Consider the following 13,878-nt stretch of genomic DNA (forward strand, 5'->3'; position numbering starts at 1 on the left):
TTAAGGTATCTCCATATTGCTTTCCACAGAGGTTGCACTAGTTTGCAGTCCCACCAGCAGTGTATGAGTGTTCCTATCTCTCCACATCCACACCAGCATTTATTGTTTTGGGACTTTTTGATAAAGGCCATTCTCACTGGAGATAAGTGATATCTCATTGTGGTTTTGATTTGCATTTCCCTGATGATTAGACATGTTGAGCATTTTTTCATATGTTTGTTGGCCATAATTCTGTCTTCTTTTGAAAATTTTCTATTCATGTTCTTTGCCCACTTTTTGATAGAGTTGTTGGATTTTTTTCTTGCTGATTTTCCTGAGTTCTAAATAAATTCTAGTTATCAGCCCTTTATCAGATGCGTAGCATGTGAAAATTTTTTCCTATTCTGTAGGTTGTCTGCTTGCTCTCGTGACAGTTTCTTTGGCTGTGCAGAAGCTTTTTAATTTAATCAGGTCCCATTTATTTATTTTTGTTGTTGCTGTGATTGCCTTTGGGGTAGACATGTTTTGTGTCCTAGGATATGGACAATCTTAGTGAATGTCCCATGATCTGATGAGAAGAATGTATATTCAGTGGATTTTGGATAGAATGTCCGTAAATGTCATTCATAGCCTCCTGATTTTTAAATTAACTTCTATCTTCAAATTTTATTCATTCTTAATCCTACATACAGCTTGCTATTTTTATGTATAATGCATTGATACACATGCATTTATTGAGTAGATACAATGGTATTCAATACATTAATGGTATTCAAATATCATGAGGGAACAATTAGAAAAAAACATCTTCGGCCGGGCGTGGTGGCTCACGCCTGTAATCCTAGCACTCTGGGAGGCCGAGGTGGGCGAATCGTTTGAGCTCGGGAGTTCGAGACCAGCCTGAGCAAGAGTGAGACCCCATCTCTACTAAAAATAGAAAGAAATTATATGGACAGCTAAAAATATATATAGAAAAAATTAGCCGGGCATGGTGGTGCATGCCTGTAGTCCCAGCTACTCGGGAGGCTGAGACAGGAGGATCCCTTGAGCTCAGGAGTTTGAGGTTGCTGTGAGCTAGGCTGACGCCATGGCACTCACTCTAGCCTGGGCAACAGAGTGAGACTCTGTCTCAAAAAAAAAAAAAAGAAAGAAAAAAAAGAAAAAAAACATCTTAAGCCTTCTATTGGTGAGGGGACAATAAGGAAACAAGAGGTAAGAAGCACTGCTCTAGATGAGCTCACTTTTTTTCTGATTCAAACATGCTCTCCTTTTCACTATGTACTACCGCCATACTAACATTTCTCTCTGTACTCAAAGGCAGCAAAGCTTGTTTCCACCTCAAGGCATTTGCACTAGAGTTCTTACTCCCAGAGCTTTTCATAACTTCTCATAACTTTTCATGACTTCTCATAACTGGTTGCTTCTCATACACAGGTCTTGACTCAAATGTTACCTGTTCAGACATTCTCTCCTTCTGCCCCATAACCTTGTTTTTCTTCCTCTGCAGTACTTAATCACTATGTTAACTTGTTTCTTTTTTAGATTATTTCTTTATTTTCTGTCTTACTTTACTAGAATATAAAGTTTGAAGGCAGGAATCTTGTCTGTCTCATTCATTCTGGTACTCTAGTGCCTAGAAAAGGGGTCTGGAACATAGGAGATTCTATAAATATTTGTTGAATGAATGATTACATTACAGTTTTGTATTTTCAAATAACTTGCTTTAAATCCCTTTTGCATTTGTTGGGTTTTATTTTTTTTGTATTTTCCAGAGGTTTTTTTTGTTTCTTATTGTTTCATTTTTTCACAAAACTTAGGCTTTGCTACATCTCTTACTAATTTTCTATTTTTTACTTCATCAGTCTCTACAAATTTTAGTTAATTCCTTTAAGTCTCCATGGATGTCTATGACAATAATTTCTAGTTAATTTTAATAGAAACAGTCATTGCTATAAATTTATCATTGAGTAGAGTGCTGGCTGTGACCAAAACATCTTAGTATGTTGTGTCATTGTTGATATCATTTTTCAAGTTCTCTGTTGTTAATTTTTAATTTTTTTCTTTTTGATTTAAGAGCTTTGTAGAAAATTGCTAAAATTTATGAATACTGAGTAGAGGACCAGACAAAGAAGCACATAATATATTCCTAAATAAAAGATAGACTTCTTTAACTGGAAAGATTATTTTATATCAGCACAGGTAGCTTGAAGAAGGATGAATGCAGCAGCAGTGAGAAAGGACCGAGATACTTACCTTGTTGGCCAAATAAGCACCATCAACTCTGGAAATCAGAGTGAGAAATGTCACAATTAGATTGCACTCACCTGTTATTGTAGATTGCACTCACCTGTATAGCAAAATAGCTGGGGGAAAACCTGAATATCCATCAATAGGAGAATAGTTAAATACATTGTGTTTATGTATAGTATGAAATATAGCTATACAAAGATATTTTAGAGCTATACCTATTGACTTGTGTAGTTGCGCACAAATGTATATGGTATAATCCTATTTATGTTAAAAAGTGAGAAAAGGCTTCCAAGTTCCTATATTAATGTTTATATTTGTATATTATTATTATATTATAGAAAAAGGTTTAGAAGAGTACATACCAGAGGTTTAATATTGGCTAAGTATGATTGAAAGTGAAATGGAAGAACATTGGGCAATACTGGGAGGTGGCAAAAAGAAAAAGGAAAGGAGATGGAGGAAAGTTGTTAGTCTTTTTTATTCATTATAGATCATTTTATTGCTATAAAGATTGGAGTAACATATTAACTTTTGGTAATTTTGGAAGATGGTCTTAATATTAATGCACAAAATTGTTAAGTGATTAGAAATTTAATTTTTTATTCTCATAAGCATAAATATCAGAATCATCCCTTTATGTAAGACAGATAAGTCTAAAGTATATGGAAAATAGATTTTAAGTGGAGAGACTAGAGTCAGGAAGCCGACCTCTTCCTCTGAGGATATATGAACCTCACCATTTTGTTAGTAGCCTTTATTTAGGGAGTTGTTGGGTCATCCTAGTGTATAGTTTTTTTATAGTATAGATTAGAATGGTGTCTCTTATCTCATGTTTGTTTTTCAGGTAGCTCTTTTTTCCTCATCTGCAGTTGAACCCTAAATTTTTTTTTTTAATCTTGAGATAATGTTCCATTTCCTGTCATGGAAACTAGTTGTGGAAGTCCCTGAGAATGTAATGTTTCATATAAGTTCAAAGTCTAATGATATGTCTAGGGATACTATGTCTTTTAAGGTGGGAACACTTTGCCATTTAAGATGATTTAAACTACAAGTAACAAAAAATCCAGACTCAAATTACATTAATTATAAAGAAATTTATTACCTCACAACTTGGAGTCAGAAGTAGGACTCCAGAAATCGTATGAGCAGCAGCTAAATGATATGATCAAAGGATTCAGAGTATTTCCATTCTCCCCTATGCCATATTTATTACACAGGTTTTCCCCTCAGTCTGGTAACAGAGATTCCAGGGGTCATATAAAGATACAGCACCATCCTAAATAAGAAAAGAAAACATCATTACCTGTTTCTTTTTCTTAGGAGTAAAGAGATATTTTAGAAGACCTCCAGCAGACATACTATCATGTTTAATTGACCAGGATTACACACCCAGTGCTTAAAAAATCACTTGCAGTGGCAATGGAATCATCATGACTAGTTAGACTAACCTTTTAGAGTGAGATGAATATTGGGAAGTCAGTGACCATGATCACCTACATGTGCAGAAGGACTAGGACACTAGGACACATTCTCCTCCTTTTGTATAGCTTGGCTCCATTCTCTTCTGTGTGGTGATTTTGTTCTCATACTTCAGGTTATGGTAAGGTGAATAGAACAGCTTAATACTCATATCCCTTAGTTTCATTCTCATGCAATTGAAAAGATCATCTGCCTCATGCCCAAAAGTTTGTGCAAAGTATCATCCTGCCTCATCTTGCTCTGAATAGGTTGAATGCCTATTCCCAAACCAATCACACTAATAGTAATTCCATACACTAAAGTCAGGTTTAGGTTGTTCCCAATAGGAAAATTGTAGCACTAGTACCAGAAGTGTGATTGGATGCTATGCTGCAATATCAAATGATAACTACCACTTACATTTTGCAGCTCAGTATCTATATAACCTTTCTTGCCATACTTACACATTCAACGATGTCTCCAATTTTTACTTGGATCAACTGCTGGTGGAATATGAACTGTTACCATCTATTTGGAAAATATCTTTGCAAAAATAATTGCTATTCCAACTTTTAAGGCAATAGATTTGTTTGATCATTTTTGAACTTTAAATAAATTGAATGGTACAGCATGTGCCCTTTTATTTTCTAGTTTCTTTTGTTTGACATATTTGTGAGATTCGTTCATGTTGCTGCATGTAGTTGTAGCTTGCTCAGTCTCACTGCTGTATGATATTCCAATGCATTAATATATCACACCATATCCAGTATACTACTGATGGAAATTTAGGTGATTTTCAGTTTGAAGTCACTGCAAATAATTGAACATATTTTATTATTCTTAAACCACTTTATTGAAGTATGATTGACAAAAAGTTGTACCTATTTAGCGTATAGAGCCTCACGATGAACACATATTGTTTATAATAAAAAATAGGGTTTGGGATTTTAGTAACAAGAGACTAAGCGATTCAAAACAATTTTCCCATAAGAAACATTAAATCTGTATAAAAATAGTTTAAAAAAATATGCTCAAAGGCATCTAAGAGCTGAGAAATAGGGAATAATTACCCAGCCAAGATGGGGGAGAACAGGCCCAAGGGGCAAACAGGGCATTTGGTGGATGTTTTTCCCCTGGGAAAGTTTCCTCTTTCTAGAGAGAATTGCTGAAAGACATATAATCTCAGTAGAGCTTGTAACTGCTTGTTGAAGTTGCAGATACAGAAACTAGAGTCCAGGCCCTGGTAAACCTAGGGTTATATCCCAGGAATAAGGGCTAATCAGAACTAAACAAATCCTTACAGAAACTACAGCTTATCTGCAAATTGATTTCCATAAAAATTTATGAAAGTGTATTTGTATCAGCACTAGATACTCTTTTCTCATGCTCAGTAATATTAAGTAGTACTTTAATGTTCTTTCATACGTTGATTGTTGAATTAAAATTATCATTGATCTTATTTTCTCTTTTAGTAATTATTTTATTATTTTAATTATAGTTCTGTTAACATTGAACTCATCCCGTGATTCAGATACTGTATCTGAATAAGTAAGATACCATTAAACATTGACATTGGTTACAGGATTTTTTGTTTATTCATTTTGTTTTTGTTCTGTTTCATTTTGGTGCATTTTACTTTTTAATATATCAAATAATGATATGAGTACAGAGTTAGTATATAACCTTTCCCAAAATATTGAAAGAATCATTTCAGCATTCCTTAAAGAATCCTCAATCTTTACCCACTAATTTATAGAACTATCATTTTTACATAATTATTTCTAATAATCTTTCCAAAGCTTTCCATTCTGATAAATAGGATAGATTACCGGGTATTATGGAAATATAATCTCAAATGTCCAGTAATAGGAGAAAAATCAAATTATGGATCACTGTAAAATTGAATTTCATGGACTGAGGGCCAGACATGTAGCAAGTACTCAATTAATATTTGTTGAATGAAAAAAAATTTAAAAATATATACTGTGCTTAGAAAATGCTTATTCTTCATGGAAAAAGGCATGGCATGAAATTGCATATGCAAAATTAACCCAGTATTGTAAAAGCTTAAGAAAAAGGAAAAAAATTATGAATATTAATATTTTGCTGTGAGACTAGAGGAACAAGATGTGAGACTGAAGTTATTTTTTCCTTTATATCAATTTCCCAAAATTTACACAGTGCTCACATTGTTCATGCAATTGTGCAATAGATGAAAAGAAAAACGAGAAAAAAAGAAAAAAAGTCACTCAAAACAAACAAAAAGGCCAGGAAACACAGCTTGGGAAAATTAGGTAGACACTGGGTAAAATTGGCAGGCTGAGCACTAGTGAAATTCTCTCATCCAACTCCAAATACTTTTTAAAATAAGAGTAAAGGCAAATTTATGGATAAGGAATTACTCTCTAAAGGCACCCGAAAAAATGAAAGGGTGAATTCCTGGAAGAAGGGATGCAGATGGGGCCGGGGCTCTGAGAGGCTGAAAGTGGAGGTGGGGGTGGAAACCGAGGGGCCCTAGCTGGGTAGTGAAGGGGACTACCAGCTGGGAAAAGGATTCTGGCAAGGGCTACTCCGGATTTGGAAAGAGGTGGAGCCAGAGCTAAAAGCTCCTCCTGGGCAAAGGCAGTAGTGGGGCTTGGGAGCAAAAGAGGGGAAGGGGGCGCAGTGTTTCGCAGGAAGGGGAGGCCTCTCTCTTCCCAGGAAGCTGCCATACAGCACGAGGGAGGAGACTGCAGTAGCGGCAACCGCTAGTGGAAGCCCAATGTGGCAGAGGGGCCGCCGACACAGACAGGGAGACAGAGGGACCTGAGGGACCACAAGCCAAGCGCTGGGGACGCGCCGGCGCCACGGTCCTCTTGCATGCCTCGCAGCCCTCCTAGACACGCTGCTTGCCTACGAATCCTACCTTCCCAACTCTTGCAAGCACTCACTCGGCTGGTCGCCTACTGATCCCCCTTTGCCATAGGCACACAGAGGGAGGCAGCAGCAAGGTGTCCGATTCCAGGATTCCAGCACTTGAAGCCCGCGATCCCCGCCGGAGGACGCCAGGCAGGGCAAGGCCATCGGTGGGCGCCAGAATGGAGAGGGGGGATGGGAAGGAATTCGGCAGGAGATATGGGGTAGGGGTGGGTGCCCGGCAAGTGTGGGGTGGAGGAGTGCGGTGGGCAACAGGAAAAGGGGTTGGAGTTAGGAGACAGATAAGGATTTGAAGGTGAGCGCGTGGGGAAGCAAAGGAGGTGGGTGCCAGGGGAGCATTTGGGGTAGGCAGGGGGCTCGTGGGCAGCAGGCTGGGGCGCTCAGGGCAGGAGGGCAGTGGGTGCCGGCCAAGGCACTGGAGGGATAGGTGCTTTGCAGGAGGTCAGCAGTGGACAACAGTGGCAGTGGTCACTGAGCAAGGAGGAGGTAGCCCGCCCCTTTCTGCAGAGTTCCTAACACAGCCAGCTCTACCACTACTCCAGCCCTTCCCACAGCCCAAAGGAAGCTAAGAGGGAGAGCACTGCAGGCACACAGCCAGGATTTCCAGCGTTGCTGCCAGGCTCATGGGGGAAATCTAGGCGCTGGTGCAGGATACATAGCGACATGGCAATAGGGGAAAGTTCACCTTATGGCATATTGGATATTTCTCTTTATCCTCTGCCTCCCCCCGCCCCCACCAACAGGCATGAAGACCCCCAACGCACAGGAGGCCGAAGGGCAGCAAACTAGGGCAGCTGTGGGACGGGCCACTGGGTCTGCAAACTTGACAAAGAAAAAAGCCTCCCAAAAGAAGCAGAGGGGCAGACCTTCCTCCCAGCCCCGCAGGAACATCGTGGGCTGCAGAATTTCTCACGGATGGAAAGAAGGAGATGAGCCAGTCACCCAGTGGAAAGGAACCGTTTTAGATCAGGTGCCTATAAATCCCTCTCTTTATCTGGTGAAATATGATGGAATTGACTGTGTCTATGGACTGGAACTTCACAGAGATGAAAGGGTTTTGTCTCTAAAAATTCTTTCCGACAGGGTGGCGTCATCTCAAGTTAGTGATGCCAACCTTGCAAATACCATAATTGGCAAAGCAGTGGAACATATGTTTGAGGGTGAGCATGGTTCTAAGGATGAATGGAGGGGGATGGTCTTAGCCCAAGCACCTATCATGAAAGCCTGGTTTTATATTACCTATGAGAAAGATCCTGTCTTGTACATGTACCAGCTTCTAGATGATTTTAAAGAAGGTGACCTCCGCCTTATGCCAGAATCCAGTGAGTCTCCTCCAGCAGAGAGAGAGCCAGGAGTTGTAGATGGCCTGATAGGTAAGCATGTGGAATATACCAAAGAAGATGGCTCCAAAAGGATCGGCATGGTCATTCACCAAGTGGAAGCCAAACCCTCTGTGTATTTCATCAAGTTTGATGATGATTTCCATATCTATGTCTATGATTTGGTGAAAAAGTCCTGTTAGGGTAAAATTTGCCACATTTGTGGAAACAAATGTATAATTTGTAGACACACAAAAAATGTTGCTTTTCAGTGTATTGAAAACTTAAGGGTCCCTGATAACCCAACGTCTTTGCCAGCATAACTGTTGTTTTGTTCTAAAAAATACAAATTTATGTGGACATGACATGCTGTGTGTAAGCACTATGTCTTGTTGAAAAGATTGGGTACCTTTGGTGGATGGCGCATGAAAGGAAGGAACAGCTGTCAATTCAGCTAGAATCACAATCAGTCATCTAAAAATGGCACGGGACTTAGCTGGTCTGCTCTGGAGTTGCAGGTGGAGGGGGGAGGAGGAACTATAGATGGACTGTGGGGGAAGGGAGAGGAGAAGATGACTGCTTACGAAGAGGTGGGGAAGGGCCAGAAAGAGAGAAGCTCCCTGAGGGAGAGGATGACCTGTGAGGAGGAAGCATCCAGCTGGGAAGGGAGTGAAAAATTACAGAGAGAGAGTGAGATCCTGAGGCTTAGAGAAAAACAGACAGAATAAATTGAGTAGATAGGGACACCAAGAAGCTTAGAAGAGGTCCAGAGTCAGGGGGAGAAAGAACACATGGGCAGGGATCTGGGGAGAGGCAAAGGATACACAAAGGGAGGGTCTGTGCAGGGGCGGGGGAGTGGGTAGCAGAAAGGGCTTGATACTGAAGAAGGAGGACTTCAAAGAAGAAAGACTGACAGAGGGAGTGAGAATATAGAAAAGAGATGTGGGGAGTGGGTCCCAAGATGGATGGGAAGGCTCAGGAAGAAGTCAGACTTCTGGCAGTATCCCTGTTGCTCTCCCTGGCTCTGTGCACAAAGGAAGTGTCAACTGTCAAAGAAGCCAGATGCACTGGAGGTTCCCTAGAAGGGAACATGCATGACAGGCATGACTTGGACAAGTTAAACAGGAGTCAAGTTTATACCTACAGGACTTTCCTTGTTTCAAGGAGTTCATGCCACACCTGCCCAGCAGAACCCCAGCCCTCGGGCAACTCCTCATGTTTCCCAGAGGGCACAGGTGCAGTCAATCTTGGACCTGAAGGTCTTGGTTCATTTACCCTACACCAGATTAACAACACTTGTAGAGAATGGGTTCGTGGGGCTCTCAGAACTTAAGAGATGTGCCATCTTGGGTTTGGAAAGTATTTTATCCAGAAAAATGGAACTTACTGAAACCGGGTACAGCAGTCCCATCACTGTTCTTCCCCCTGCTCAAATGTTCCTTGTCTCCCTAGAGGGGAAGACCATCAAAGATGTCTCTCTCCAAGGCAAGGGGAGTACTCAACTATCCATGCTTCTTTCAGCAGTTGCCTGGAACCACAGGTGGCTCTAACCAGTGTTCCACCAAAGGGAGGCCCACTGCTCCCAGAAGCCCCACTCTGGATAGACCCCTCACAAAGCCCATTTTTACAGTGCTCTCACTGGTACCTCCTGGCTGATCGTGCCCACCCCAAGCTGACAGGGAGCTGGGATAGAAGTTTGTGCAGCTCTTTGTTTTCAGGTGAGGTAGATGCCATGGGGCAGTTGCACTGGGAGCTGTGACTTTGTATAACTAACTGATTTGGCTGTATAGTGCCACATGGAGGGGTTGTGGTTGGTGGGGAGAGGGAGTGGCAATCCCAGTAAAGTGCCTCAGAACTATAGTGTCCAGGTCTGTGTCCTTCGCTTCCTCTCCTCCTTGTCCTTCCCTGGTCTTCCTTCCTCCTGTGGTCCCTCTGAAAACCCTCTCTGGTTTCTACATCCCCACCCTTCACCAAATTATACCCTTGTCCCCAGAAGAGAGTGCTGGTGACTCCCCACTACCCAGGTTTCCATAACTACATGAATAGTGGGGGGAGGCAAGAAGCTTTCAGGAGTTGAAGGAAGGTGGTAAATCCAGTTCATTCTCTCCACCAGACATGACCTGAGGCTGATTGCCTCAAGATTTGCACAAGGCAAGCCCACCTCACCATGGCAGGGACTAATCTTGCTTTTATATATCACACAATTTAGTCCAGGAAACACCACCAGAATGCTCAGGAACCAGTTTCATTCAGCTGTCAGATTTGGTTTGAACATTGTGTTTTTATTGTTTTCTATTTTAAATTAGGTACTTTAGACATTTGGGAGAGTTCACATGATGAAAATCCATCTTTCTGGCCCCTCCTGAAAGTGAAACAGAAGAAAAAATCATGAAGATTATGGCCCACATTCCAACAAGGATACAAGCAGCTGGGTCTGAGGTAGGGCTCAGCCCATTTTAGACTCAGAATGCCCTCTCCAGTTGGCCACACCCCCAGCTGGCCTGTTTCACTCTAATAAAATCCACTGCCGTCCCCTGGAGGCATTTGTGTCTGTACCCTTGAGGCTAGAGCCAGGGAAAACTGCCCCTTTTGACTTGCTTTGACCCCATTTGCTTCCCTCCCCCATTTGCTTTTTAATTTATTTGTTTTTTTCTTCATCCCACAAATCCTTACTTTGGGTGGGCTCCGTTCCTATCACTCTTCTAGGGGTACATAATAACGATAGAGAAATGAACAAAAGAAACAAATAAAAAATCTTACCCTCTGGGAGCTTTCATTTTTGTGTGGGAGACAGTAGCCAAAATAAATAAGTAGATGTAAAGTATTTTCGTAGTGACAAGTGCTAAGAAGAAAACATAAAGGAAAGAATTGGCATATGAAATTTCAGGGTGGAGTCTGAAATTAGATAGACAAGGTGGCCAGGGAAGGCCTCACTGAGAACTTTCCTTTTTAAAAAATTACTGTTTATTTATTTAATTTGTGACTGGTCCTCTCTCTGCCTCCCAGGCTGGAATGCAGTGCCTCAATCATAGCTCGAGTAGTTCCAGTGCAGCCTGGAAACTGCTGAGCTCAAAGTGATCCTCCTGCATCAGCCTCTGGACTAGCTGGGATTACAGGCATGAGCCACCGCACGGGGTTAGAACTTACCTTTTGAGTAAAGATCTAAAGGCAGTGAGAGAACTGGCCATGTAGCTGTCTGAGGAAGGAGTATTCCGGGTAGAGGGACAGCAAGTGCTGAGTACGCCTGGCATGTTCGAGGAACAGGGACAATGACAGCAAGGCTGGAGTTGAGCGAGCAAGGTAGAGAATGGCAGGAGGTGATTTCAGAGAGATAATGGGGATGGGGGAGAAGCAGATAGCTTAGAGCCATGTAGGTATGTTCTAGAACGGAATGTGGCTTTTGCAGTGAAAGTGGTTGGTTAGCTAATCTTGTATTCATAGCAGAGGAGTGACATCACTTGTCTTATATTTTGACATCATCACTCTGGCACCTCTGGAAGGTAGTCTTTATGATTTCCAATATTGGAAAAAGCAACATCCAATATACCAATGGACCAGAAGAGTTACCTACAAAGAAGTTTACACGTGGGATACTTGAATCTTAATAGAGAGGAAAATTTAAATGAGTTATAGAAAAAAAGTTTTTATTCAAAAATGGTTCTGGGTTAATTGGTTATCCATAGGTTAAATAGTAAAATTCTTTACCACATTTTGGAAACAAAATAAAATCCATGTGGAACAGAAAGTTAATATCTAAACTTGGAAACATTTATAAAACCTTTAAAATGAGGGTGTATGTTTATACTTTGTCTTCTGGAAATAGGAAGTATTTTATATAAAGACACAAAATGCACAGTTATTGAAGGAAATTTTGATAAATTTGATGATATCATGATATGTAATTCTCTAATTACAGTTCTGCCTTATACAAAGTTGGGAAAAATATAATAATACTTTGCTACAAATGTGAATGATCAAAATGAATGAAACAAATAACAATTCATTTTAAGACAAATAATGGCCCATAGAAATTGGGCACAAAATGTGAACAAGCAATTCACAAAATAAGGGACCTCATGGTCAGCAAAACTACTAGACTGAGCAAGAGCAAGACCCTGTCTTTTTAAAAAATAGAAAAATTAGCTGGGCATGATGGTATGTACCTGTAGTCCCAGCTACTTGGGAGGCTGAGGCAGGAGGATCACTTGAGCCCAGGGGTTTGATTTTGTGGTGAGCTATGATGATGCCAGTGCAGGCAACAGAGTGCAACCCTTTAAAAAAAATACACACACACACACACACACACACACACATACACATATATGTATATATTGCCTTAATCTATCTGCTTCCCCGTTACTTTACCTTTTTCATCACATCATCTTCTAACATACTATATAATTTACTTAGTTAATGAGTTTATTGTTTTCCCCTTGCCAGAATGTAAGTTCTGTAAGAAAATGCTTTCTCTTAATGTTCTCTGATATATTCCACGTACTTAGAAGTGTACCTTGTACCTAGTAGGTGCTCAATAAATATTTCATGACTTTACAGATCTCACCAGTAATCAGGAAAATGGAAATTAAAATGACACGGGCTTTTATATGTATCAAATTAGCAACATATATGAAATTTAAAAATATATATTGGCAACCAGGTAAACAAGTGGGAGATCCTGTACACTATTGGTCACAGAGAAATTTGTCATTATTACTTGTCAGATGGCATATTTCCACCAATTTCTCTCTTTTACATTGTTGGAAAATAATCTTACATGGGTATCTTGTGTCACTGTACATTTTGCAAGCAAGGCACTGAGTATTCTTTGTTTCTCACTATATTTTGAAGTATGTTTTAATAAAAATCTTTGTAAAATAATGATTCCCTCTGGAGCAAAAATCAAAAATGGTTACAGAAATATAAGAAATGTCTCCTTTCAGAGCAAAGGGAAGGCATTTTTACTGTCCATTATTAAAATGTATGTTCCTTAAACTAAGATTTCCTCTCCTCTAATGCAACCTACTGCATAGGTATGTGTCAGGTGCCCATTTCCTAACACCCTGTGGTAAGTGGGGCTCCAGGATCTAGGGTAAATGCTGATATTCTGGCTGTTGCTGTTGCACAAATAATAAACTATTAATGAGCAGAAATTAAGATGATGGTTGTAGGATGAGTACCAGGAAGTGGGTTCCAAGACAGCAGCTATAACCATAACTTGGTTGTTGCTAACTTAGTTCGAGGTGAGATAATTAGTTCACCAATACTTTGGCTAACCTCAGGCTTACTCCACTGTGACAAATAGTCTAATAAGATTCTTTCTGGGTTCGTAGAAGTGTTTCATATCCTTTCAGATAACAGTGACAGAGACACTGACTCTGAGAATAAAAGGAAGGAAATCACAAGCACTATTATCAGAAAATGGAGAATCTTTAGAACTTTTGCTAGTTTGCTTGGGAAATGAGAGGGCTGGGGAAAAAATGCTTGTAAACAAAGAATGTAAACAGTTGGGCTCTCTGATGACTCAACCCATCCTTCAGATGATCACTCAAACCTTAGATACATTGGGAAGTAACAGTAAATAATTCAAAGGGTCTTTTTTGCAGTCGGTGGTTATTGGCTGCTCAAAGGAGTTTTAGCTCTCTTGGGGATATTTCTAAGACAAGTATAATTCTGTATACACCGTAAGTCAAGTTATTTAATAGTATTTGAGCTCTTATTGCCCCAGACTAGGTATACAATGCTGACAAAGTTACCCACTGAGAAATGAAAAGCTTACCCAAAGAAATATAGATAAATTTTTGTGAGCAATCTCACCACCCCAGAAAACTCCCCTAGCCCTCATGTTGAAATCATGTGAGAAAATTAGAGATGTTATCTTGCCACTCTAGGTTATACTGAATTTCTCAAATCAATTTTCTGCTGTTTGAGCCAAGTTAGCTAGAGAGTACAAAACTTA

At 40.2% G+C, this 13,878-nt stretch overlaps 1 protein-coding gene across 1 annotated transcript; it reads left to right on the forward strand.

Annotated features, from left to right (window-relative positions):
- The first annotated feature begins 6,410 nt into the window (after positions 1 to 6,410).
- LOC138378201 (spindlin-2) lies at positions 6,411 to 8,287 on the forward strand. The gene is made up of 2 exons (XM_069463530.1): positions 6,411 to 6,677; positions 7,347 to 8,287. Exon 2 carries the CDS (start codon positions 7,349 to 7,351, stop codon positions 8,123 to 8,125), a length of 777 nt encoding a protein of 258 aa, XP_069319631.1. The 5' UTR covers positions 6,411 to 6,677; positions 7,347 to 7,348; the 3' UTR covers positions 8,126 to 8,287.
- The last annotated feature ends 5,591 nt before the right edge of the window (positions 8,288 to 13,878 follow it).

This window comes from Eulemur rufifrons, chromosome 30 (assembly GCF_041146395.1).
Source record: "Eulemur rufifrons isolate Redbay chromosome 30, OSU_ERuf_1, whole genome shotgun sequence".
Taxonomy (NCBI): domain Eukaryota; kingdom Metazoa; phylum Chordata; class Mammalia; order Primates; family Lemuridae; genus Eulemur; species Eulemur rufifrons.